The sequence below is a fragment of the Hemicordylus capensis genome, chromosome 1 (genome assembly GCF_027244095.1).
Source record: "Hemicordylus capensis ecotype Gifberg chromosome 1, rHemCap1.1.pri, whole genome shotgun sequence".
Taxonomy (NCBI): Eukaryota; Metazoa; Chordata; class Lepidosauria; order Squamata; family Cordylidae; genus Hemicordylus; species Hemicordylus capensis.
In genome coordinates this window covers 139937295-139963548 of record NC_069657.1, presented here as the reverse complement: position 1 = coordinate 139963548, position 26254 = coordinate 139937295, and the positions used below count along the sequence as shown (strand labels likewise).

At 46.1% G+C, this 26254-nt stretch overlaps 1 protein-coding gene across 10 annotated transcripts in view; it reads left to right on the top strand.

Moving 5' to 3' along the window:
* DAGLA (diacylglycerol lipase alpha) overlaps positions 1 to 26254 on the top strand; it is a 202119-nt gene that overhangs the window by 138391 nt on the left and 37474 nt on the right. For all 10 annotated transcript variants that reach the window (XM_053264107.1, XM_053264072.1, XM_053264127.1 and 7 more), the window contains 8 exons: positions 343 to 481; positions 3491 to 3578; positions 5492 to 5626; positions 10752 to 10829; positions 12168 to 12292; positions 23530 to 23686; positions 23979 to 24062; positions 24234 to 24311. In XM_053264107.1, coding sequence (XP_053120082.1) covers positions 343 to 481; positions 3491 to 3578; positions 5492 to 5626; positions 10752 to 10829; positions 12168 to 12292; positions 23530 to 23686; positions 23979 to 24062; positions 24234 to 24311 — 884 coding nt within the window. The remainder of the gene's footprint in view (positions 1 to 342; positions 482 to 3490; positions 3579 to 5491; positions 5627 to 10751; positions 10830 to 12167; positions 12293 to 23529; positions 23687 to 23978; positions 24063 to 24233; positions 24312 to 26254) is intronic.

Here is a 26254-nt window from a genome sequence, read left to right as displayed (position 1 = left end):
AGAGAGAGAGAGAGAGAAATACTTCCATCTATGGGTTAGTGCTTCCATCTTGCTCTCCTTTTGCTAGCTTGTTGCCTGAAGAGGTATTGGACAGATTTTTGCCCTGGCTCCAAAAACCAGGGTAAGTCCTGACAGACAATCCCTACTTCCGTCCTTACTCATAATACTGTTTGCTTTTGAGAACTATGGCAATACTGTAGATACTGTATTAAAACAGACTTTAATGTGCTTCCCTCTGAGCTTACAGAAGCTTTGAAGTGATTAGAAACTTTACCGGCCAGATGAATCACATCTACCGCTCGTGAACTTGAGTGTCTGAACTTTTCTGTTCTGTTTCACTAGGAATGGTCGTCTGCAACTGGGTCGTCATTCTGAGTGTTTGCATCACTGTCTTATGCGTCTTTGACCCAACAGGACGGACTTTTGTCAAACTGCGAGCCACAAAAAGGAGACAACGTAACCTGAGGACATACAATTTGAGGTAAGCTGTGAACACAAAACAGAGAGCAAAAGAATCCCTCCATCCCTCGTCTCCTTAATATAGACAATCCACTAAGTCTATATTAATTATTATTCTTTCCTTAAGAAAATAAATCCTGTTGGATTGTACCAAAAGTCAATTTATGCAATGCCCTGCTTCCACACTGGCCAAACAGATGCTCTTAAGAAGCCTACAAGCAGGCGGTGAAGGCAATAGGCCTCTCTCTCTGTTGCTCCCCTTTAGCTATTCAATGGCATCTGCTGACTCTGCAACTGGAGATTCCATATAGCCACAACTAATTGAAACACAGTGAATGTGATCTCGTAAACCCATTTATAAGGCCTTTTCTTTTTCTCTCCTGAATATCAACCTGGATTGCCACTTGGGGCAGTTTGCAGATTCATTAAGTGAGGTTTGCTGCTTTTGAAGTAAAAAGTAAAAAGGCCTGTTACATATCTGGATCCGTACCATGCTTCTCTAAATCAAAGCTACCAACTGAAAGTCATCTGTCTCCTGTTTGTTATGCAGAAAGAAATGTAGAACATCTCTTCCAGTTAATATGTAATTCATATTTCAGATACGTTGTTTTCACCTCCAGCCTTGTTGTGTACAGAGTCCTCTATGAGTAATGAATCAATGCACTAGGAAGGATGATAAGAGTTGAAAGTCCAAAACGGTGACCACTTGAAAATAGTTCACAAGAGAAATTTTGATAGCAATTCACTTTTTATTTCAAAGGGATAGCATATTATTGGGGAATATATGATTTAATGTTTGCATTTTGTCTAAGATATTAGATTGTCTGCTTTCATTGGGTTTCATTATGGTACAAAGCATCTTCAGACTTTACTAAGAACATAAGAACAGCCCTGCTAGATCAGGCCCAAGGCCCATCTAGTCCAGCATCCTGTTTCACACAGTAGCCCACCAGATGCCGCTGGAAGCCTACAGGCAGGAGTTGAGGGCATGACGTTTCTCTTGCTGTTACTGCCCTGCAACTGGTACTCAGAGGCATAATGGACCATATTGAAAATTCATATGTGTCTTTAATTAGAGAACTTTGAATTCAGTTCAGTTTCAGCTTATTGTTTTGGCCATAGGCTGTTACAATATGAATTAAAATTTGCAGAAAGGAATAAACTAAAGAAAGAAAGTCAAGTAGAACTAATACGGTCAATTATATCAGATACTTATGCTTAAGAAAAACTGGCAAATAGAATTCTTTTTATTAAAAAGAGATAAATACAGTGGGTGGCATCCAGAACTTGATTCAGTGGCATGCCATCAGGATAAACTCCAGAAGTGAAGTTGCACTCATCCAAAAATCCTTGAATATGCAGTAGTAGGGGTCCTTATGCAAATAAAACTCTCTGTCCATTCAAGGAACGCTCTTCTGTGGATAGTACTCCAAGGATGAATAGCATAAAACTACACTGAACTCATGTTTGGTATAATGTGATGTTTGTATTATGAGCCATGTATTTTACAGAAAATAATCTGTTCTCTTCAAGTCATTAAATCTAGGAAGATTTCTAACATGCATTTTTTCAAAGAATTTCAAAATCTGTGGCCTATCTCCAAAGCTGTGGAGATAGGCCACAGCTTTGAGAATCTCTATTTCTAGAAAGATCTCTATTATAATAGCAATCTTCCACATACTAAGATCACACGCATCACTAGCTTGAGGACCAGATCCATAGCTATGGTGGAAAGGAACCTGAAAGGGATACTCACTCCCATTAATATTTGAGGCTGCTCTGTGTGTTCAGCTTTTATTTATTTATTTAAGGTAAATCTCTTACCCTTGCAGAGAAATAGGGTAAAATATGCATGCAAAATTTATATCCAGTCACTCAGTAAGAAGAAAAATTTGTTCTCAGCTATCACTGGTGTGGCCATTGAATATAAAGGCATTGAGGTGGCTAGTGAGCTCTTGGGTGTCATAGGAACATAGGAAGCTGCCATATACTGAGTCCGACCATAGGTCCATCTAGCTCAGTATTGTCTACACAGACTGGCAGCGGCTTCTCCAAGGTTACAGGCAGGAATCTCTCTGCCCTATCTTGGAGAAGCCAGGGAGGGAACTTGAAACCTTCTGCTCTTCCTGGAGTGGCTCCATCCCCTGAGGGGAATATCTTGCAGTGCTCACACATCCAGTCTCCCATTCATATGCAACCAGGGCAGACCCTGCTTAGCTAAGGGGACAAGTCATGCTTGCTACCACAAGACCAGCTCTCCTCTCCACCTCATAATTAGCTCTTTCCTGAGCTTTCATTTAGAACTCTCAGAAGGTTTCACAGAGTTATCTAAGAAAGCACAGAATGTCAGCATATCTGAGGGGAGATTCCTGCCAGTCCTCCTTACTGGTCCCCTTTTCCCTATTCAAATGTATCCCCGCAAAGTGGGTAGGGAACAGGTGTTGGGGAGAGCTGGCTGGTGATAGCAGAAGACTAGGAGACCTCATCCTTAAAGTCAGGGTGCTCCTGAGCATATTCTGGAGTGGCCACTATTGCTGGGATGTATGGGAATTGTAGCTTTCAAAGGTGGGTTTGCTTGGGAAGGGGGAGTGACCAGCGAGAAAGCTGGCTAGCAATGAGCCTATTACAAGCTGGGCCTGAACTTCAGTGAAGTTGTGGGTTGGGCTCATAATAGGCTGGGCTGACAGGACTGTTGCAGTGTCTAGAGGGGTCATACCATTCATTAAATTTGCACATCTGTAGTATCTGGTGCTGTTGGATGCATCTTTTGTACTATCATTCCAGAAATCCAGGTAGTTATCCATAGACTGAAACGGATTCTTAATGCCTCTCACTCTTTCAGAATGGTTATTAGCATTGATGAATTTCAGAAGCTGGTCACATGTTTGTCCCTTGTTATAGTCAAATTTCTGTGGCAGGTACTGTAGGTGCTATTGCTGCTCTTATGTGCCTGTTGGTTTCTTATTTCCTTTTGATTGGATACTATGCACCTGCTATCCATTTGCACACTCTCTATTTCTGCTTATTTGAGGCACCGTTTGGAGGAGGGACAGGCAAGCAGCTGGACTCGGCGGCTCAAGGTTTTCCTCTGCTGCACACGGACAAAAGATTCCCAGTCAGTGAGTAGCAACCATCTCTTCATCAGAAAGCAAACATCATGTACAACTAGTTATGTTCAGGTTTTCTCAGACCGATGCACCATGATCAATGGTAAACCTGCTTCAGGTAATATTTTCTAAAATTCCATGAATCCTTATCTGGAGCATGGATGGTCAGCTCCTTTGTGGCCCAGTACCCACACAAACCTCCAGATCTCATGCTGAATAGGTCAGGAGTGTTGCATTTACCCTGTCCCATTGTCAGAATCCATTTCTATCTAGCCCCCCTCCCCCCATGCATGTTATGCACACTTGTAACATGAGTAACTTGCAAGGCATAGGGGAGGAGGGCTAGCTGTGGGTATGGAAGGTGCAGAGAGACATGTCATTCTCCTTAATGCCTGTCTGTGCTATCTGTGAGCATGCCCACGTGCATGGTAAGGTGGGACAGGACTCTGTTTAGTCATATCGAGATTTCCTGTATGTAGGTGCTGTGCTGTGCTGTGACTGTGCAAATGGATCATGCCCTAAGTATGGAAACAAGTAATTGGTGCAGACATGCTCTCGTCATCTTATCCTTGGTTAAGGGAAAATGAAATACATCTAATTTAGGTGAAAGAGGAACAAATGAAATTTCCCTTTCTTTTTGCCATGATTTTTTCATGCTCATTGCTAATCAGACATTATCAATAAGTTGTTTGTGCAGTTTCAAGGAATAAAAGTCATTTTAGAAAGTGTAAAACCACCCAGATGGCAATAGTCCCTGAAACTATTTGCACCTTTCATACATTCAGCAGAACCATGTACACGAGGAAAGGAGACTGTGCACATTGTCCCTACCAACCTCATATACTTGTTTGGGTGAAGGTGTGAAAGAGCCTAAATACATGCAGTTTGGAAGTGCATAAGTTCTTTCACATCCTCCCCTGCAGTGCTAGCCTTTCCATGAGGTCAAGTGAGGTGGTGGCGTCAAGTGGTGAGTATAGGAGAGTGGTGGGCATGCCTCCTGTCTCCCAGAGCCGCCGCCGCTGCTGCTGCACCTCCCATATCTACTCTCTTCCTACTTCCAAAAAAGGTGGAGGAAGAGGGGAGAATGGCAGCTAGAGAATCTCTCTACCGCTCCCCTCCCTTCCCCTTGAAGGAGGAGAGGAGAGTCAGAGGAACTGGCCGTTGCTCTGACCACACATAGCACAACTTGGGGAAAGGGAGAGGGAGAGGAAGCACACCCTGGCAACAGGGTGGGGGCCTCACTTAAGCTGCCAAAAGATCTTGGGCCTTACTGCTCCCTTTAATATGCATAAAAAGTGGAAATGAGGTCAGCGCATGCAGTAATTGAGAACAGTCCTTCAGTATCCTTTTTCAAGACCTGGGATCGGGGGTGGGGGGTGGGGGGGAAGAGTAGTGAGTTGACCCAGAATTATTTTGGTTATTCTAAGATGTGAAGCATCTAGAGGCATTTCTCAGGCCAAGTGAAGGTGCTATTAATCTCATGGCAAACAAAACTCAGAGTGGTTATTGACATGATAATCTCACGCAGACGTTGTGGGGAGCCACAGTCTAGTGAGGACTCCCACGTACATGTACATGGTAATTAATTAGGCATGTCTCTTGTTCATATTTTATTTGTCTCTTGGAGAAATAGAGATAACCCTGTGTATATCACAGGCTCTGGGAAGAAAGCATGGGATAGAAATGTGATAAATAAAGGCTCTATTCTCAGATGGAGTCTGTTAATGGTATGCAGACAGTAAATTAGAATGCTAATTAGTTCAGAATTGGTTTCCTATTTCCAGGAGGGTATTTGGAATGTCTGGGAATTAAGTCGTCTTTATCAGCATAGCAGTGACTGATTCCTTCTCTCAGTTGTTGTTTGTGTGTTGTTGTTTTGCTTATCACAAATTCTTTTCTCACCTTTCTATATTTTGATTTTTCAGGATGCCTATTCTGAAATTGCATATCTCTTTGCTGAGTTTTTCCGAGATCTTGACATAGTCCCATCGGATATCATAGCAGGCCTAGTGCTCCTACGCCAACGGCAGAGGGCAAAACGCAATGCAGTGCTTGATGAAGTAAGTATGTGTAATGATGTTGGGGCATTTTTTCACTGCTAAAATACAGAGGTCACTAGCATATTATCCTGGCATAAAATCACCTATTCTGGTTTCCAGACAGTTTCAGTGAGTGCTGGCTCATATATATTTGCCATATGTATATTTACTGAATGTCAAGATGTTGGGGAGGGTTCGGGGAGGCAGGACAAACTTTGGAAAACGCGGGAGGACATGATATTAGAACAAAAATGTCAGTTTGAGGCAGCTGGTCATTATAAGTGGAGGTGGTGGGGTGCTGGCAATAGAGTTCCTTTTCTATTTCTTTTAATGGGAAATGCTGTGCTTCTGCAGGTAGTGGTGATTACAGCAGTATATTTTGAAGTGATGCTGCTCTTACTGTTTGGCCATATCTCCCCCCACCCACCCCGAATGCAGGGGCAATGCATCATTACCCAGTGGATTCTGGGGGTGCGGTGGAGGGAAAGGTTGCTGGCAGGAGCATCAATCCCTGGTGCATTCTGGGGGGGAAATGGCTGCCGACTGCTGGAAAGAGCAGCAGTACTCAGGGGTGCAACTAGGGGAAATGGCGCCTAGGACAAACACTGAAATTGCACCCCGCTCCCGCCGTCCAAACATCTGACACGCATTTTTGCAAAATTGACATGTTTGTCTTTTAAATTGCACTGAATTAAACTGCATTTCACATTATTCGAAGTGGTCAAATTTTAAACCTGCCAGTGTTCATTTTTAGATAGCTTTGTCTATATGTTATAGTCTTGATTCTGTATCTTGCATGAACAGGAAGTAACTGATAGAAGTCACTGCCATTTGGGCATCACTTACTTATATCTTGATCTTAAAACACATGCCAATGATTTGGGACAAATATGGGGTGGGGGGGCGGGGAGGTAACATCCCAAGACTCTCAACTTTAGCTTAAAACAAAGCTTCTAGCTCTTAACACTACAAAAATAGGCTTATGAGCATGGTAGCAAATAGCTAATGGAATTTCAAAAGTCAAAGGAGACTGATTCCCAGTAAACAGCGGACCAGGTCTCACAATCAGTGAGACCCGGTTTAGGGTGCTGAGCGGGGAGGGAGCCCTGGGCGGCCGGATCGGCCGCCCACATGATGGCCGGGCTGGGGGGAGCGGGGGCTGCGCGGCCCCCACAAGCCCCAGTATGCCCTGCGCGAGCGCGCAGGGCATACTGGGGAGACCCCCGAGCCGGGAGGCTGCTTTTATGCCTCCCGGCCAGGGGTCTACTCGTGAGTAGGTGTGGCACGAAGGCACGCCACGGCTACCCACGATCGCAAAAAGCAGGTTTGCAGGAGCGCTCGCTCCACAAACCTGCTTTTTGCCAGGGGTTCTCGAGCGGGTTAGCCACTCCAGAACCACCAGGCTCGGCTGCGGGCCCGGTGGTTCTGACGACCAACAAAAATCGGGCTAGCCTCTGCTAGCCCGATTTTTGTTGGTCGTGAGAATAGCCCCAGCATGTGGTTTCACCTCCCCATATAGCTTCCTGTATGGACTGCAGGATTATTATTATTATTTGTTCAAAGGCATACTCAGCCCTGCACATACCTGTATATAATTATGTACACACCCACCCCTGTAGAATAGGCTCAGACATGGGTGGACAAGGTGCTAGCTAAAGCAGCAAGACTGTGCCTCTTAGCAAGAGACATCCCCTTTATGCCTTCACAACTGCTGGGGTTGAAGTATTCCTGGAACTGAGACCTGGCTCAGATTAATCCCTGCTTGTAAGAACCCAAAGCAACAAATTGCAGCATGTTTGTTATGCAGAGACTGTTTCAAAAGCTTGCCCACCCACAAATTCACCTTGCCCCTTCTGTGCCCCCCCACTGCCACTGAAAAATTGACCAGAAGATTATTTTCTTACAATGCCTGTCACTTGACTTCCTCCCCTTTACAATGGAGTCTATGCCCTAGGCAGCCAACGGAGATCTGTAGGTGCTTGAACTTGTTCCCTGGAATGCATCCAGAGAATGAACTACTAAGCTGCTGCTCCTGTGTGCTCCTCCAAAATGCAGGCTGTGCCAGTAACTCTCCCAGATGTTTGCACAGACGAGGCAGATGCCCATGAAACATCTACGACTAGGGGAGGCTCAGGCAGGCTTTACTTAGGCGGGGGCAGCAGCAGCGCACAGCAGCAGCAGGGTAGGGCACGTGGCGCAAGCTCTCTCTCTCTCACAGACACACAGCGAGAGCAACACATACAGAGCCCTCTCCCCTGCCCTGCCACCACCTCCTCCTCCTCCTCCTCCTATGCAATTCCTCCCTCCCAATTCCCTTCTGGTTTTTTTCTCCCTCTCCTCCTCCTTGCTGCGGTGGCTGCTGCTTTGTGGGATTTAGCTTTAAACCGTTCACATTTATTTATTTATCCATTCATTCGATTTCTATACCGCCTTTCCAAAAATGGCTCAGGGCGGTTTACACGGAGAAATAACAAACAAATAAGATGGATCACTGTCCCCAAAGGGCTCACAATCTAAAAAGAAACATAAGACAGATACCAGCAACAGTCACTGGAGGTACTGTGCTGGGGGTGGATAGGGCCAGTTACTCTCCCCCTGTTAAATAAAGAGAATCGCCACATTGAAAGGTGCCTCTTTGCCAAGTTAGCAGGGGTTAACATGGTGGGGGGATGAGAACAGTGCCCAGGTGGTCTATTCCAAGCAACCAGAGGAGCTGCTCCAGCCTCCAGCATGAAAAGGGAAGAAAAGTGAGTGGCTCTTGCCTACTTTTCCCATTTGCTTCAGCAGAACTTTGTGAGGAGTGGCGTCCTCTGTGGCTGAGAGTGTAAACAATGAGTTCAGCATCTCGCAAAAGTATGGCCAGCCTTCAAAGCGTCTTCCTGCCTAGGAAAACCTGCTGCTAGTCCCTCTCCCTTCCGCGATGCTGCTTGCTCACTGCCTGCCTTGAGCAGCAGACAGAGCACCTTTCTCCCCTCCGCAAGGCACCCTTCTGGCTGTACAAATCAGCACTCCAACTGACATGCGGCTTTTTTCTTTAGAGAGCCTCCTTCTCTTTTGCACCCTGTTGTTATGTCTCCTTCAACCCCACGGCAAGCTAAGCACAGCGCAGCTCCCAATGCTACTTCTCATCCCTCAGCAACTCATGAAACGCTCAGACTTCAGATCCCCCGCAATGTACTGGTCTCAGGAGAAGACCAAGACTCAGCCTCACCTTAGCAGGGCAATACCGAGAGCTCGCTTGCAAGCAGCATGAGCTTCTCCCACTGGCGCCCACCCAGCAACATCCCTCTTACCTCGACCAGGCCAGGAGCGAGTTCCTTCACTTTGCTCCTGTGCTCGGGGAGGGGATGGGAGGTATGTGGAGGCCGGGTGCTTGCAACCCATCTGTGCGCACGATCTCGCACACCGACTGACAAGCGACTCTCTGTTGCCCAGAGATGTGGTTGGTAGCGACAAAGAATGGAGGAAGGGAGGCGGCGATGGCCAGCCCAGGAAGGGCAGAGGAGGGGATCAATGAAGCAACAGCCATCTTGGGAGTGGCAAAACACCCCCCGGTCAGGGAGGAGACACTCAAGACACGCAGGAGCATGGAGCAGAGCAGCAACTTGATGCCTGCTACTGCTAGTCCCTCTCGACCCAAGTCCCAACCCTCATGGTCGTGCTGCAGGCATGCACGTTGCACATGCAGCCACAGATGACTGGCGGCGTGGCAGCACAGACGGCCCACTGCCCAGTCAGCGCGGGGTGCACACTCTCCCTCCCGCCAGTGGGAGCACCCATGCACCACCTCACTGAGTGAGTGGGGGGGATGGGGTGAGTTGGGGTGTGGGTTAGGGGGCATCCAGAGACAGTGGCAGTGGGCCTGCCCGGTGGCGGTGGCACCCGCTGGCTTCTTGTTAAAAAATATATTGGGGGGGGAGTTTGGTGGTGGGGGCGTGGTGGGGCACAGCAATTGCACCCCCCCTCGAGTGGCGCCCAGGGCATGTGCCCTGGCTGCCCTACCCTGGATATGCCCCTGGCAGTACTTCAAGCACTGATGCTGCTGTTGCTCAAACAGCATTTTTTATTTAGATGTATATACTGTTGCCACCAACACTACTCATATGGGAAATCTGCCTCCCAGGCTGAAAATTGTAAACTTGTTTTTCTGGGAGTCCCATGATGAAAATGTGGGGAGGTTTCAGTCTTGGATATGTACCTTTCCTCCTCTGAATTTTGCACTGACATGATCAAAGTGAACTTCATAAACATTTTGGTATTGGAATGAATTAAAATAATTAGGATATTATCTGCTGTGCTTATAAACGTCATGTTTTAAGCTGTACTCTGAAGAAAGGATAAGGCATCAACCCTGGAAAAGTTGTTTCTTAAATAGCCTCTCAATAGCAGCTTGATTTGTCCTGGGCAACCACTCTAAGAAAAATGTAGAGTGATGTCCTTTACCCAGTAGAATAGTGATAAATGTTTCAGATGAGTAGAAAACCAACTTTATGATGGGGCATAGCATGCTGGCAATTGACCTTATCTCCTGCCCTGTTATATGAAACCATTTGCAATGCAGAGCATAGTTTAAATTAGTGGTCATAGTTTAACTTCACTCAACACTATAGGACAGGTCACAGCTTAAGCACTAGTGATGGGGCTGTTGTGGGAGCATGAACAGAGAGACAAAACATCCACAGAAAGATTAAGTGACAACGTAAATTATTAATTTTAATTTTAATAATTTTGAAAAAACTTGTTTTAATATCTATTTTATTCTATTGTTTTTATTGTCATGTATTTTAATTTGTAACTTTTAAATATTTTAAATTTTGTACACCGCCTAGAGATGTACATATCAGGTGGTGTAGGTAGGTAGGTTGATAGATAGATAGATAGATAGATAGATAGATAGATAGATAGATAGATAGATAGATGTTGGTTTTTCAGTTTCTAGGCCGTAGAGTTTACAAAGATACCTTTAGAGCCAAAATTAAATGGAAGTTAGAAAACAAACAAAAGATTGTGAAACCTTGGCAGAATGTGTTGAATAGTTTCCCTTTCCAGCTGCAGTGGTGCAAGTCAAAGGGGCCTGCCCTAGCCTTCTGAACAGGCAAGATGTTTCAGTGACATCTTCTCATTCTAATACATGTGTTATTTACAGGCAAACAACGATATTCTAGCCTTCTTGTCGGGAATGCCAGTAACCAGGAACACCAAATATCTGGATCTGAAAAACTCAGTAAGTTATTAGCCCTAATGTTAGCTTGACACAGCTGCAGAATGTACATTGGATCGACAAAGTCAAGCAATCAGCTCTCTTTCCTTTGACACAAACTCTTTTATACTACAGTAATCATAACAATCGAAGATTGGATTATAAGAGCACCCATACAATTTACCCCTTCTCTGAGGCAAGTAGCAGATGTTGCTTCACAAGCAGATGAGCAATAAACTGCACCTGCGTTCTGGTTCTTTCTCTTAACCACCTGCCACTTTCCCCCCGACTTGCTCCACTCAAGTGCCCTGTCTGATGATTGAAAATTGGCATTGGGAGCATGTATCGCCCAGTCTGTCAGATTCTAGCCTGGTAGTGCAGTCTAGGATCATGTCGCTCTTTAAAGAACAGAGAAATGGTGAAACCACCAAAGACTGCACTGGGCATCTAAATTGGAAACGGCACTGCAGGACTATGTAGGCTCAGGCTGGGCATACAGATTTCCTGTTCAGATGGTTCCAGGGATCTACCAGCCTCTCCTTTCCTCAGATAGCTGCACTGGCAAATGATCTTTGCATGTAAGCAGTGTAACACTGAAGTAACAAAGTCACAAAAGTTCTCCCCTTCCTTTCTGTGAACTGCAAAAGTTCCAGTTTACAGAAAGAGGAGATCTTGAGTGATTTTGCTTCTCCATTTGTGCTTTTGACCATAGCAAACCCCTTGCATGAGCAGTTATTTATGGAAGTGAGTGGTTGGTCAACCAGCATTCTTCATTAGGGCTAAAACAGAGTGACTGCTATCCTGACTTACGATGCATGTATGCAGCAAAGGAATCACATGTGCATTTGCTGAGTTCCACAGTTGGAGTGTTCACATGAGAGGGGGAGGGGTCCTCAGCAAAATCACCCCTCTTTCGTGCAAGGGTCCACCCTGTTTTACTCTAGAATGCAACAAATGTGCACATGCTTGCTTTGCTGCAGGCATGCTTCATAAGTCAGGATATTGGGCAGTAATTATTGGATATGCCATGCAAGCCAGCCTATTTATTACTTTGCACACATATGTTTCCTTCCCTTCATTGGCACTGGGCACCTTTTCTTGGCTTGTACTGTTAAATAAGTTCAAAAACAAGTTCCAGTGAACTTTTTCCAAGGGAATGTCCTAAGATAGTCACACTGCTCAAGCTATCTGGCTGAAGGAAGCTATCCTCACAGAAGCCTGGTGGGAGAGAGGGCTAGGCAAAGCTAGGAAGCTTAATCAAAAGATTTGTTGGTTGTCATTTGGGAACTGATGAAGAGACAGTGAGAGGGAAACTTTTTTAGTGATGCTGTCAGGATACTAAGTTTCTCTTGTTTCTTCCAGCAAGAGATGCTACGATATAAAGAGGTCTGTTACTATATGCTATTTGCATTGGCTGCTTATGGCTGGCCCATTTACTTGATGAGGAAGCCTACCTGTGGACTCTGCCGCCTGGCCAGATCTTGCTCGTAAGTGTTTCTCTTTATCCATTTTGTCCTCTTTTCTCATGCATGCATTCATTCATTCCTTTAGTGCTTTGGTGTTTTTGGTATGTGTTCTTTAGCATGTCCAGAATCTGTCTTTCTTTTCCTTCTTCCCTTAGCCTTTCCTCTATTCGTGTAATCTCATTTTTACATTTTTGGAGAAGAAATTTAATTCTTCCTAATGTCCCTGCTGTTTACTTTCCTAATTCGTATCCCATCCGAGTGCCTGGTCATTGTTCCTTTTAAAAGCGAGCATTTATGTTGCGAATACTAGGCACAAGGGGAACGTGCCCCAAATGTTTGGCTGGGTGCCCTGAACCTCTTAGCTTCTGCTCCCTCCATGACCCCCGCAGGAGGCTTCTCTCTGGCAGGACGAGGCATGCTCTGGTCAGAAATTAAGAATTTTAAGCTCAGCAGACATGACCCATTTAGCCTCTATCCTCCCCATTCTGTGCACTTGTAATGGAAAAGGAGAGGGGAGGAACTGAGCACCTTCTCTCCACTGAGGCTCTACACACGATCCGTGCATAGAGTCTAACTGGGCTCTCCCCACAAACATGCAGGGGGCTCGCCCTGGGCGGCTGGATCGGCCACCCACACAACTACCAGCTCCATCATGGAGCTTGTAAGGGTGGCGGGGATTGGGGGGCACCTGGGCCCTGGAAGTCCCAGAATGCCCCATGTGAGTGCATGGGGCATTCTGGGGAAGCCCCCGAGGCCAGTAGACTTGTTGGAGCCTCCCGGTCAAGGGGTCTCCTCATGAGTCACCAAGGTGTGGAGCTGCACCATGGCAACTCACAATCGCCAAAGCAGGGTTGCTCTACTAACCTCGTTGAAGTGTGTGTGTGGGTGGGTGGGTGGGTGGATTAAGCAAGCTAAATGCCAGGAGCTGCACGGCTCCCGGCAGTTCTCACAAGCGCTCAGAAGCGGGCTTGGCTCCCTTAGCCCTCTTTTGAGCAGTCGTGTGAATTGCCTTATTGTCTCTTCCACTCTCTGTACCTTCCCTTTCCATTCACACACAAAGGAGAACCAAAGGCGACTGTGCTGGGGGCTGGCTCTTTTGGCATATGGGGCCCTCAATGTGCCCAACAGCAGCCCAGCTGCTGCCCCTCCCAAGTACTGTTAAGCTCCACCAAAACTCTTTTAGGGAGAGCAATGAATATCACCCACCCCCACCCCCTCTCCCCAGTGGGGCCCTGAGGTAATTTTGGAGCCTGGACCTAAAGGCCTTTGGAGCCCCACCCTCCTTGCTGGAGCCCTGCTCCCTGAGCTGCAACTTAAACATAATCACCTAAAAGGCCTCTGGAGGCTCCCTCCCTGCCCCCGCCCGCCTGCTGCTGCTGCTGAAAGTTAAGCATCATCCTACAAACACACACACACCATGACCTACGCAGTATTTTTTAGCACGTGGGTTCTTGAGGCACAAACAGCAACTGAACTCACAAGAATGTAAGACTATAAAACAGGTCTATTTATGCAAATCTGCATTAGCATAAACATTTCAACACATAACTTAACATATTCCCATCCCACATATTTCTTTCCCCACTCCCCCATCTGTCTCTAAAGGATCCAATAGTTAAGCAATGGAATTTGAAGACTGTAAAGATGTACAAGGCTCTTTATGCAGACGTACATTAGTAGCATATCAGGTGGGAAAGATGATTTCTGTATGCTCAGCTGTGCTGTGTTCTTGCATCGATTTAAACATATATTAATGTCTGCTTTCAAGGGAAATGACTTCTCCCACCTAAAAAAGTAGTCTAAAGACAATCTGCTTTTGAGCATGGGCAGATTGCCACACTATCTTTTTGATGCTCTGTTTTGGGCAGACTCTGATGTGTACAGAGTGCTAACTCTGCCTAGACCAGTGGAATGCTGATCATTTGGCAATCCTCTCTCACAGCCCCTCTTCCCAGATACCCTTTGCTGTCTGGCTGTAGTTCCCCATGCCTTGAAACAGACAGGGTGGCCTTCTGGTAGGAATGCTATAGCAGCTTCCTGCACTGAGCAGTGGGGTTGGAGTAGAGGACCTCATAGGACCTCTTCCATTACCACAATTTCTCATTGCCATCCCAAAGCTCCTCAGATGCTTTCCAGTATCAGCACTGTATCCTCCCAGTATAACCACTGTTGTGTCTTCATATTATCCACCAGCTCTCTCTCACATTTTCTCTGCTGCCTCATAACGCCAGGCAGCATAATGCAGTGTCCCATTGCCCTGTGGGATCCCCACTAGCTCTTCCAGAGCCTTTCAAAGACCCACCTAACCTTTGCATCCTGTTGCCCACAGATGCCTCTGGGTAGCCCACAAGGTGAGCCTGAAGGCAGCCAGCTGCTCCTTTTCCATTTATTTCTTGGCAAATAATGTTCAGAAGTACCCTGCTGCTGGCTTCATTTAGGGACCACTAATAAACCTCTCCTCCATTAAGAGGTTTATGAAGAGCCTGTGCCACCTTGCCCCTGCAATTAAAATATATCAAGTTATTTTATTTTTAGGTGAGAGATAAGAAGATGCTGGCGACCTGGCCTGTCAGCATTGAATTTCCTTTTCACAAGCTGATTTCTTGTTTCTTCCACATTTTCTGTTCTGGCCTTTTGCTGCGGATGAAACTTGATGCGCACTTACATGGGAGTGAGCCCCGCCCAAACAAACACAGTTAACCTCCAAGTACCCCTCATAGGGGCAGGTTGCAGCTTTATGCATGCTTACTCGAGAGTGGGTCTTACTGAAATGAGTTTCACTTATGAGTCGCCAAGCTTAGGATTGGGCTGTAAACGTGTTTCGGGGATACTGGCATTTCTTTTGGTTTTCTGTACAAAATCGATCCACAGGGCTTAAAAAGGAGTCAGCCCCCAGAGACCCTTTTACAAGGATCCTGGGACATGTAAAGCAAAGAGACTATAAACTTTTGGAGATACACAGAGTTTCCCTCATGCCTTGCCCCGTATAATCTGGGGTATAGAGAAGTGACTTCCAGAGAGATTTTAATCCTGGCACTTCTCTGCTGGGAAATGGTATGCTTGCTTCTTTCTTTACCTTTCCTCTCTGTCTCCTTTTTAATGTGCATTTCCAACTGTTGTTGATGCGAAACCCATGTCTGTTTTACAGTCCCCAAATGGCAAATCTACTCATATCCATAGGTCTGTCTATAGATGTGATCCTAAACTCACAGCATTTAAAAAAAAAGATGAAGAAATCCAAAGCATTCCCTTCCAACAGTGGTGGTGGTGCCAGGGGGGTGGGGTGGGAGACATTGGGGAAAGGGGATTTATGGGTGGGTCATGGGCGAGCTGTGTCCCACGTATGTTAGATTTCTGAAATAGAAATGGCGGGGGGGGGGACTTGTCTCCAGTAGCGTGTGTGTGCGCACACACATTTCTTCTAAGTTATTTTTCTCCGATTTTTAAAAAACCCTCTTAAGTTTCCTTAGTTTAAAGTGGATTCCATGTAAACAGCAAACGCCTAAAATCTCATATGCCCGCCTGTTAAAAGCCCTTCACTTACTATAAAAGTGACTTGGTTTTCCAGTGCAGGAACCTCCCTTTATGCACTAATTCTCCTCCCGCCCACAATGGTTCTCATAGGATGGAAGTTTACAATAATCTTGAGGGCAAAGAAGGGAGGAATTCTGCCTACCAATGAGCCTCCAGGCTCCACCACTTCCTCTCGCTGCCATGTGCTCCTACTGCTGCTGCCTACCTCATGGCGGGTGGGTGTGCATGTTGCTGGCACTGCACCAGAGATCAAATGCTCTGCAGTGGGCTGGGAGCAGCCATGCTTAGTTGGAGACAGGCAGGCCCGTGGCTGCCATGCCCCCCCCCACTCCCAAGAGTTTGGGTGGGCCGGCAGCCTGCTGGGAGGCACACGCCAGGTCTTGCCAGGTGAGCGAGCAGCAGGGCTCATGCAGGGCAGTGACAGGGCTCTGGGGAGCCGAGCCCCCACCCCACCCCCGTGCGCGTGAGGCAGGAGGCCACGGACCAGATCTCCAAGTTCTGTGGCTAAAATCACCTCTGCCGCTCCCCTCTGTGCATGTTAGGTTGTTTGGTAACACTCTGGCTGAGCTCTGAGGCAGCCTTTTTCAAGGATGCAGCTCCCATTCCCTCCTTGTAATGCTCCAGAACATGTGAGCTAGTGTTGTCTACCACAGTGGTACCCAACCTATGTAGGTGTAGAGGACCACATTGTAGCTGGGGATAATGGAAGCTGTAGTCCAGTAACATCTGGAGGACCTCAAGTTGGGAACTACTGGTCTATCACATTGTAGCAACAAGGAATGCAGTCAAGAAATTAAAACTAATGAAAGACATCCCCATATGATTTATTTAGAAAATTCTGACTTAAAACTTCAATCTTCTTGCCTCTCCCCCCCCTCCCCCGATAAAAGAATCAGTAGTGTCATTGAGACTGATAGATCTTTCTTGGTCACTTTCAGTTGTAATATAGTTGATGTGCCCTTAACTCTGGAGTGACCCCTTTGTTGCCCAGTAGGTGCTCTTGATGCATTTGAACATGCTTAAGATATTTGTAGACATTGCTTCCAACATCATCAGTAATAATAGAAGCAAAAAAACAAAGGGAGGCAAAAAGTACCCCCAAGGAAGGAATTACTGGTGGAGAGTTTTGCCAGTGTATGAGCATACCCAGACGTTCACAATCCACAAAGGAGTTTTGCTAGTCCCCATGCTGACTGCTGCTGACCACAGATTAATAGAGTCAGCATGAGCTGTGCAATGGCAATGGTTAGTGCCTCCTCTTTGGTTAGTGGTTCATACCTCCCCTGCACTCTTGATGACTACCATCACTGGTGGGGCGTTTCCAGAAGTTGCTTCCAAGCTCATTGGTGGCGGTGGTGGTTTGGATCTATTGTCTCTGGTGCTCCAGCTGTGCTGATCCTGCTTGACCATCAGGATTAGCATTGATCACTGCACAGACCAACAGTTTTTCTCAATAAGCATGTTCAGCACACCAGTCACGAACAAAGCATTTCACTCAAGAACATCTTGCATATACAGTCTACATATGGTTACTGGTGTGACGACTTTGCATCCTAAAATGGATGGTAGGTAGGCTTGTACTCCAAATTATCGTGATTAGTAGGATTAGTCACATGTAGCAAAATACATTTCCTTTGTGGTTTGGTAGGTAGCACCCATCATGCCCTACCACCCAACCCACTTTGAAGTCCCTAGGAGCTACCCATGGGGAACAATGGGGAGTTTCGAGTTTCCCCATTGTTCCCTATGGCCAAAACACTCAAAACGCTTCAGGACTGTTCTGTTGAAACAACCGATTGGACCGATAGTTCTGACAAAATGTTTTGGCCATCTGTGTTTTGTTTCGAGCTTGAAACAAAATGCAAAATCCATTTTTGTACACATCCCTAATATGGATAGTGAAAAGGGGATGTTGAAACAGCTTCTTAATTATTCCTTGGTCTGTGACTCCCCCTTGTGGTTATAATAATTTTAACATCTTATTCTTAGGACCAACCTAAATGTGAAGTGGGAGAGCCATGAACAAACTTGCCTATCCTTCTCTTTCTGTAAGAACAAATATAGGATGAGAATTACAAATAAAGAGGGAGAATTGGAAGAGAGACACAGCACTGGGAAGGTGGGAAGGGATAGTTTTAACCCTTTCCTCCTGAGACCATCCCAATTTAGTCCCCCCACCCACCCAGCTGCTATTAGTCACAGAGGGCCAAAAAAGGGGGGGGGAAGCCAGCTGATGTACCACCCAGCCCTCCACCCACCAAAGAGGGGGTGCAGAGCTAGTCAAGAGCTTGTCCTTGCTGGCAGGGGAGGCTCTGTGCACACTTAGCTATGTATAATTGCTGCTCTGCCACTACTGCCATTCTTCCTAATCTATATGAACTGCTTTGGGGACCTTTATTGATAAGGGAGATCCATAACAAGGATCTCCCTTGTTATGACCTATGGCATAAGGCCATAGGTCAAATCTGAAACTACCTATCTGCACTCCTGCCTCAGTCGCCTCTGGTGCCAGCAAGGACAGGCTCTTGGCTGGCTCTCAGGCCCCTCACTCACCCCGCTCTCCAGTAGGCGGTTGTCAGTGCACTGTGTCAGCCACCAAGAGGGTACCTGTTGCATTTTTATCTTCAGTGGCTAATAGCAGCTTGAGATGAGGCAATTTCAGTTGGGGAAAAGACTTAAAAATCCAAATTTCACACACATGCATGCAAAGAGCTACTTTTCAGCAAAGCAAAAGACAAATGGAGATCTGGTCATGGATCTCCCATGCCACCTCAAGTTTGGCCCTTAGTGATACACACTGGAAGAGTGGTCCAAATCAGTCACCATATTCTTGGTCCTCAATACCACCGAGGGCCAGGAACATACAGTAGGCTCATGTGTCCCTTCCCCTTCCTCTTCCCCTTTCATGAACATGTTTACAGTTAAAGGTGCCTTCCACCGCCCGACATATGGTTTTAAAGCACGGATTGGAGGCAATTTCTAGTTTGTGCTAAACATAGTTTGCTTGATTCAGTCAACATAACAAACTATGGCTATGGAAACTAGCAAAGAGAGGAGGGAATTGGTGCACTAGAGAAAGAAGGAATCCCATGTTAATGGTAGTGCTCCCAGTGGAATTGGCAGATACTCCTGACTATGTTTTAGGCTGGGGGTAGGGGGTGGATTAGCAAGCTTGAATGTAGCAGCCCAACTCAGAATAAGCTTTGGTGGGGGAAAGAACCGAACAGAGAGGTTAAAGTTCAAAAATAGAATAAGGTTTATTCATGGGGTGTTGGGGGTGCTGGAAGAGAAAATAATGCTTAATGAGCAACAATAAGTAGCATGACTAAGAGATTAAAAGGACTGTTACAGCTCACATGAAGGCAATTTGGCTTGAGTTTCCAAATTAAGTTCACTCACGGCTGACAAGAGAGAAACAGGCTTTGGATTTTAGAAGGAGCAAGAGGAAGGGGCGTGAGAGGTTTGAGAGCAGGGGCCAGCTACTATCTTGATCCTTCTGCTGGGGTGCAGTAAAACTCTTGTAGCTTGGTTGTTACTGAGGGGCTTTGAGGTCGGCAGGAAGGCAGAAATGGGAACAGGAGCCCAGGGACCAGGCAGTCTAGGAGCCAGGGCAAATTTTTAAAAAGACCAGAATCTTGCCACCAGGAGTGCTGCGCAGACTGGGTCAGGGATAGGGGCTGGTCTGGAGGTGGCAAGTGTGACAGGAGCAAGAGCCAAGACAAGGCAAGGTGGAGGTGCCAATGCCAACGTAGTAAAAAGCAGCTGGTGGGTCTGAGGAAGAAACACCTGGATAATCTGGGGGTAGAGACACAATAATTAATTGTGTCTTGATTATTTATGTCAAAAATGTTGCCCGAAAGCATTATGCTGATTGCACCTTGAAAAGGCAGGCAATAGGGACAAAGGACAGGACGAAGCATTGTCCTTTTCAATTTACTGGATCTGCTTCTTCTTAAAACAAAGGCTGAGAAAGATTTAAAAGACCCATGTAGGGAGAAAGGTATTTATCTCAAGAATACCTGGGAGTTACTAAAATGTTAACAAGCTAGCATCCTGAGCCCTGAGCCAGTCATTAACATACTCATTAGCAGAGAAGATGACCTGCTACCTTCTTATCACTCCTTCCTGAGGAGGCGATTACTTGACCTGATCCGTTGTGTCAACATGGGGAGAATACTTGGCTAATTCTTGAAAAGAATAGCGCTGATTAACTCACATCTACTCTGACATTCCTCACCTGAAGGCAATCAAGGAGGCGAGCGCAAGAAGATTCTCCTGCAGTCCTGAAGTTAAACTTGACCTGAGAGCTATCATTGCATGTTACATGCCAAGTGACATGCCCTATGAGTTAGCTCATGTAACTCAAAAATGGAGAAACAATCCCATTGGATCTAAGCAGCAAAATGTGGGAACTACCAGCCAGTAGCCCCAAACTAGGTATAAGGGTGCTCCTGGGAGCCCCCAAGCAGGCTCTCTTGGTAACACCCATAAACTCACGGCATGTTCCTGAATCTGCCAAACCATGCTTTCTTTATTATTTATTTATTTATTTATTTATTGCATTTCTACAGTATACCACCTGGTATAGATATCTATAGGTGGTGTACAAATTAAAATATATTATAAAAACATTTAAAATTCATAAGAACAGATAAAAATCACAGTAGATAAAAACGCACATTAAAATTTAAAATTTAAATTTCAGTTAAAAGCCTGGGATAACAGGTAAGTCTTCAGGGTCTTCCTAAAAGCAAACAGAGAAGAAAGTGCTCTTATTTCAGCAGGGAGCTCATTCCAAAGCCCTGGGGCAGCCACAGAGAAGGCCCGGTCTCGAGTTGCCACCAAACAAGTTGGCGGCAACCATAACCGGACCTCTCCAGATGATCTTAATAGGCGACATGGTTCACGACGGAGAAGGCACTCTCTTAAGTATCCTGGACCTAAGGCGTTGAAGGCCTTATAGTAATAAGCAGCACTTTGTATTTCATTCAGAAACATATCGGCATCCAGTGCAGTTCTTTTAGAATTGGTGTTATATGGTCCCTTCGGGTAAACCCAGAGACTGCCGCATTCTGTACCAATTGTCGTTTCCAAACGATGTACAAAGGCAGCCCCACATAGAGTGCATTACAGTAGTCAAGCCTAGAAGTTACTAGCAGATGTTCCACCATTTTAAGGTCATTTGTCTCCAGAAATTGACATATCTGGCGTATCAGCCGAAGCTGATAAAAAGCACTCCTGGCCACAGCCTCACCCTGAGAAACCAGGGAGAGTTTGGGATCCATGAGCATTCCCAGACTACGAACTTCATCTTTTAGGGGGAGTGTAACCCCATCCAAACCAGGCAGATCTAAACCATCTCTCAGATCCCAACCCCCTACAGACAGTACCTTCATCTTGTTAGGATTCACCTTCGGCTTGTAATCTCTCATTCAGCCCAATATCGCCTCCAGGCAGGCACTTAGGGGAGTCATGCCATTTCCTGATGAAGTTGGTAAGGAGAAATAGATCTGGGTGTCATCAGCATATTGATAGCATCCCAGACCAAAAATCCTTATGATCTCTCCCAGCGGTTTCATGTAGATGTTGAAAAGCATTGGAGACAGTATGGGGCCTTGTGGAACCCCACACTTTAGCTCTCCTTTTTCAGAACAGTTTCCAAGTGACACCATCTGGAATCTGCCAAAGAGGTAAGAGCGGAACCACTATAAAACAGTGCCACCCAATCCCACCTCCTTCATGCAACCCAGCAGGATACCGTGGTCAATGGTATTGAAAGCCACAGAGAGATCCATAAGAATCAGCAGAGTCACACTCCCTCTGTCGATCGCCAATCATCCATCAGGCCGACCAAGGCAGTCTCAAACCCCATAGCCCACCCGAAAGCCAGTCTGGAAAGGATCTAAATAATGTGTGTCATCCAAAACTGCCTGGAGCTGAGAAGCAACCACTTGCTCAATCACCTTGCCCAACCAAGGGAGATTAGAGACAGGTCTGTAATTAGCTGAGGAATCCAATGCAGGTTTTTTCAAATAAGGTCTAATAATAGCCTAAAAGACAAGGAGGCATCCTGCCCTCCCTCTGAGAAGCATTTATGATATTTACCAGACTCTCTCTAATAATATGATTGCCAGATGAAATAAGCCAGGTTGGGCAAGGGTCAAGAGAGCAGGTGGTGGGGCGCACAGTCTGAAGCAGTTTGTCCACATCCTCAGAAGTAACAGACTGAAAGTGATCCAATTCAATCCCACAAGAGGAGTTGCTGGGTACCTCTATGATGGTAGACTCTTCAGTAAGTGTAGAGTCTAGTTCAGCACAAATACAAGATATTTTATCGCAGCAAGTAACAGATGGTTCCAAGTTCAAATTCAATGCAGAAGGCATATGAACTAGACCCCTCACAACCCTAGACAACTCAGCTGGACATGAACTTGCAGAAGCAATGTGGGCAGAGAAGAACCACTTCTTTTCTGTCCACAGTGCCAGAGCATAAATCCTCAAATGAGCTCTGTGTTGCAGTCTATCAGATTTGCACTGAGTCTTCCTCCACTTGCGCTCTAGTTGTCTACCTCACCACTTCAACTCCCGCAGTTCATCCGAATACCACGGGGCTGACCTTAAAGCAGGTCGGAGAGGATGCTTAGGAGCGATTATGTCTACTGCTTTAGACCAGGAGTTCCCAACTTGCGGTAATCCAGATGTTTCTGAACTACAACTCCCATCATCTCCAATTACAGTTTATTGTAACATCTGGAGTACCACAGGTTGGGAGCCTCTGCTTAGATGATTGTGAATGTGATAGCAGAATTGAGATAGAGTGTCAACAGCAGGAAAGTCATGCTGCTCTGCGTTGTAGGGATGTGTGAACTGGCTCGAGGCTGAGCTGGTTTGCTATTGAACCGGTTGAGCTTGAGGGTTTGCCCTCAAGCCGGACAGGGCCTGGTTTGGCTCGACACTGGTCTGAGGTTTGAAAAGTTTTTTTAAAAAATTATCGCCGGGCCCAGGGTAATTTGCCACCTCTGGAGGGTGCTGCTGTGGCTGTGGGGTAGTCTCTGAAGCTTCCCCCTCCCCCTGCTGGCCTTCCCCCGGTCCTTTCTGGGCAGGTTTAGCCTGTTCTCGGGCCTTTCCGGCCCTCTCCTAGCTTGCAGCAGCAATTTTGAAGGATGTCATACATGTGCATGGGCTATTTGCATGCCGGACCAGGCCGAAAACCAGACCAGGGGGAGGGGGAAGCTTCAGATACTGCCCCCCTATGACCATGGCAGCACCCCACAGAAGTGGCAAAATTACCCTTGGCCTGGCGGTGAGTTGTTATTATTATCATCTTTTAAAAAAAACAAAAAACTTTTCAAACCCTAGACTGGCTCAAACTCCAGCCAAACCGGGGTGGGGGGACTTTGAGGGGGCACATCACAAAACCGAACATGTCCGGTTCGAGTCCAGTCCAGACTTGAATCGAATCAGGCAAGCTGGTTTTGTGCACACCCTTACTGTGTGGATGCTGCTAAACTTAAGTAAACACATTGTAATCAACAAATTGTAGTCAGAGATGAAAGTTTGGGGCAGTATACAAATTTAATAAATAAATAATTTCTCATTCTCTGAGGAATATAAGCAAGACTTGAAGAGTGTGTGCTGTCTTTCATATACAAGTCCTCCTTTGCTTCTCAACTCTTTAAGCCTTTTCTTTCTGCATAATGATTATCTGTGTGTTTTCTTTAAAGATGCTGCTGCTTCTGCCCCACTCGGCCCCGCTATGCACCTGGTGTTACTATTGAAGAAGATAATTGCTGTGGCTGCAATGCTATCGCCATCCGTCGCCACTTCCTTGATGAAAATCTGACATCTGTGGACATTGTGTATACTTCCTGCCATGATGCGGTAAGAACTGCACAAGTGTTCCTCCTTCTTGGATAATATCTCTGAGGCAGACCAGAACACATATACTAGGGAAATGGATTTTGAAAAACCTTTCCCAACAAATCTTGAGTTACTACTTGTAGTATACAAGGAGATCCTTCCATTTGTGTTGGGGTGGAATCTAACTCAAAAGTGTTGCTATGAGAGTTCATCTGTCAATTGCTGATGTTGCTCCCATATTGGAATCCTTAAAAAAGGCATTCTGATTTTAGGCAAGACCAAATATTTTAACATGGTACTCCATTTCCTTCAGGTCTATGAAACTCCTTTTTACGTTGCTGTAGATCACGAAAAGAAGAAAGTGGTGATTAGTATCCGAGGAACTTTGTCTCCAAAGGTATCATTACATCCTGCCATATTCTCTCACTCTTGAGTACCTGCCATTTTATGCTCTGCTCTTCAGAATCCGCAAATCTACAAGCACTTTATTGACATTTGTCATAATGACTCATCCTCTAATCTAAATCAGCCCTGATCTCTCTCCCATTTTTCTCCCCTCCACCCCTAGGATGCTCTGACTGATCTGACTGGAGATGCTGAGCGCCTCCCAGTAGAAGGTCACCATGGAACGTGGCTTGGGCACAAGGTATTCAGAACATTCTTCTAATTCTTAATTACTTAGCCTGTAATTTCAACCCTCTGCTTTTCAATTCCCCTTGAGAAGTGAATGATTTAAAATTATTTGTAATACTTGCATGAAAGGCACAACATAATTGCAACCTGTTGCTACTGAAAAAGTGAAAAAGCTCTTGAAGTCACTATTGTTCAGGTTGCTCGTCAAAAATAGAATTGGCAATTGCACAGCTAGGACCTGGTAATAAACCCTCAATACCGTTGGGACACAAAACATAATTCCTCTGGAAAACTAGATCCAGAAATGGAAAACAACTAATGTTTCTATAAGGAAACACTGGGAAATATGTTTATGATGAGGTGAAATGTCTGATTATTTGGGGGTGCAGTTCAGGCAGTGCCCGACTGTTTTTGTGCCTACTTCCCAGTTTCTTTTTTGACAACGAGCTGCATGAGCAGCCTGAGTAAGAAATGGGAATGTACATACTCTTGTGCCCCCAAATAAGTGTTGGGCTACTCTCTGTCATGACCAGAAGGCTGTCCACTTTGAGATGCAGAAGTCGGCGGCGGCTGGTACGGGCGCTGCGGGGGGTTGGGGCGGTGGGAAACACCTTTAACTGTAAACAAATGATGCATCAGAGAAGTAACTTGCCTAGGGAGCAAGAGGTTGCTGGTTCAAATCCCCGCTGGTATGTTTCCCAGGCTATGGAAAACACCTATATCGGGCAGCAGTGATATAGGAAGATGCTGAAAAGCATCATCTCATACTGCGCGGAGATGGCAATGGTAAACCCCTCCTGTACTCTACCAAAGAAAACCACAGGGCTCTGTGGGCGCCAGGAGTGGACACCGACCCAACAGCACAACTTTACTTTAGTAGGCGCTTACTTCTCCTCCCACCACACCTGAAAGCTGTTCAGAGCAGAGGCACACCGCCCTCCATGCATGTCTGGAGGCAAGCTGAGTGGTGGAGCCAGTCTGTTTCCACAGCAGGTGCTGGGTGATGCATTGCTGCTCTAAACAGCTTCCAGGTGCAGCAGGAGGACAGATAAGCACCTACTAATTTACAGTTAAAGGTGCCTCCCACTGCCCTGCCCCCCCCCCAGCATCACCCACACCAGCTACCGCTGGCATGAGTGCTCTAGAACAAAGCATGATTTTTCTGCAACATGCTTTGATGTGATGCCCCAAGGCTACACTGAGGAATCAGGAACTGAGGGCGTTCACCCCAGAATAAACCTTGGGTCACCCTAAATGATACATCCCCGCTACTGGGACACTATTCCAGGAGGATGTAGTAGCCCCATATCTGGCTTAGTGCTTCATTTTTGCACAAGTCACCCTCAAAAGTATTGCCTCCACACCAGTAGTTGCCTGTGTGCATATAAATGAAAAAGGAAGTGGGCATATTGCACCACAAGTAAGCTTTGAACCACCCAGTTCATACAACCCAAACACCTGTAGATTGCCCGCTATGTGATGTCTTACCATCATGCCCAGTCCAGTGATTGTTTTATTGTGCAATTCACTCTCAAGCCTCAGGAGCAGATTTTGGGGTGCTCAAGGAGCTGCAGAGAGAAGGAGGAGAGAGCAGGAATCCATCTCTCTCTCCCCCCACCCCTATTTATTGTGCAACGGAACTTCCTTCACTTCTGCAAGTCCTTTTTAGGATGGCCCTATGATTCATTACCATTTTTGAATACTTTTGTATTAACAAGATGTGCATTGGCCCTGCTGTGTACTAGTTACAGCCAACACTGCCAGATGCGCAAAAAGGAATTGCACAGATCTGTTATGCAATACTAACACAGGAGACATAATGGGGGCAGAACTGGATGACTCATCTGCTGACATTCTAAGGCATTTAAGCGACCAGAAAGCCAGAGATTTAACCACAACCCAGTGGCTCACACACAGCTCAGTGAAACACGAGTGATTCAGCACTGCTTGTGCTGC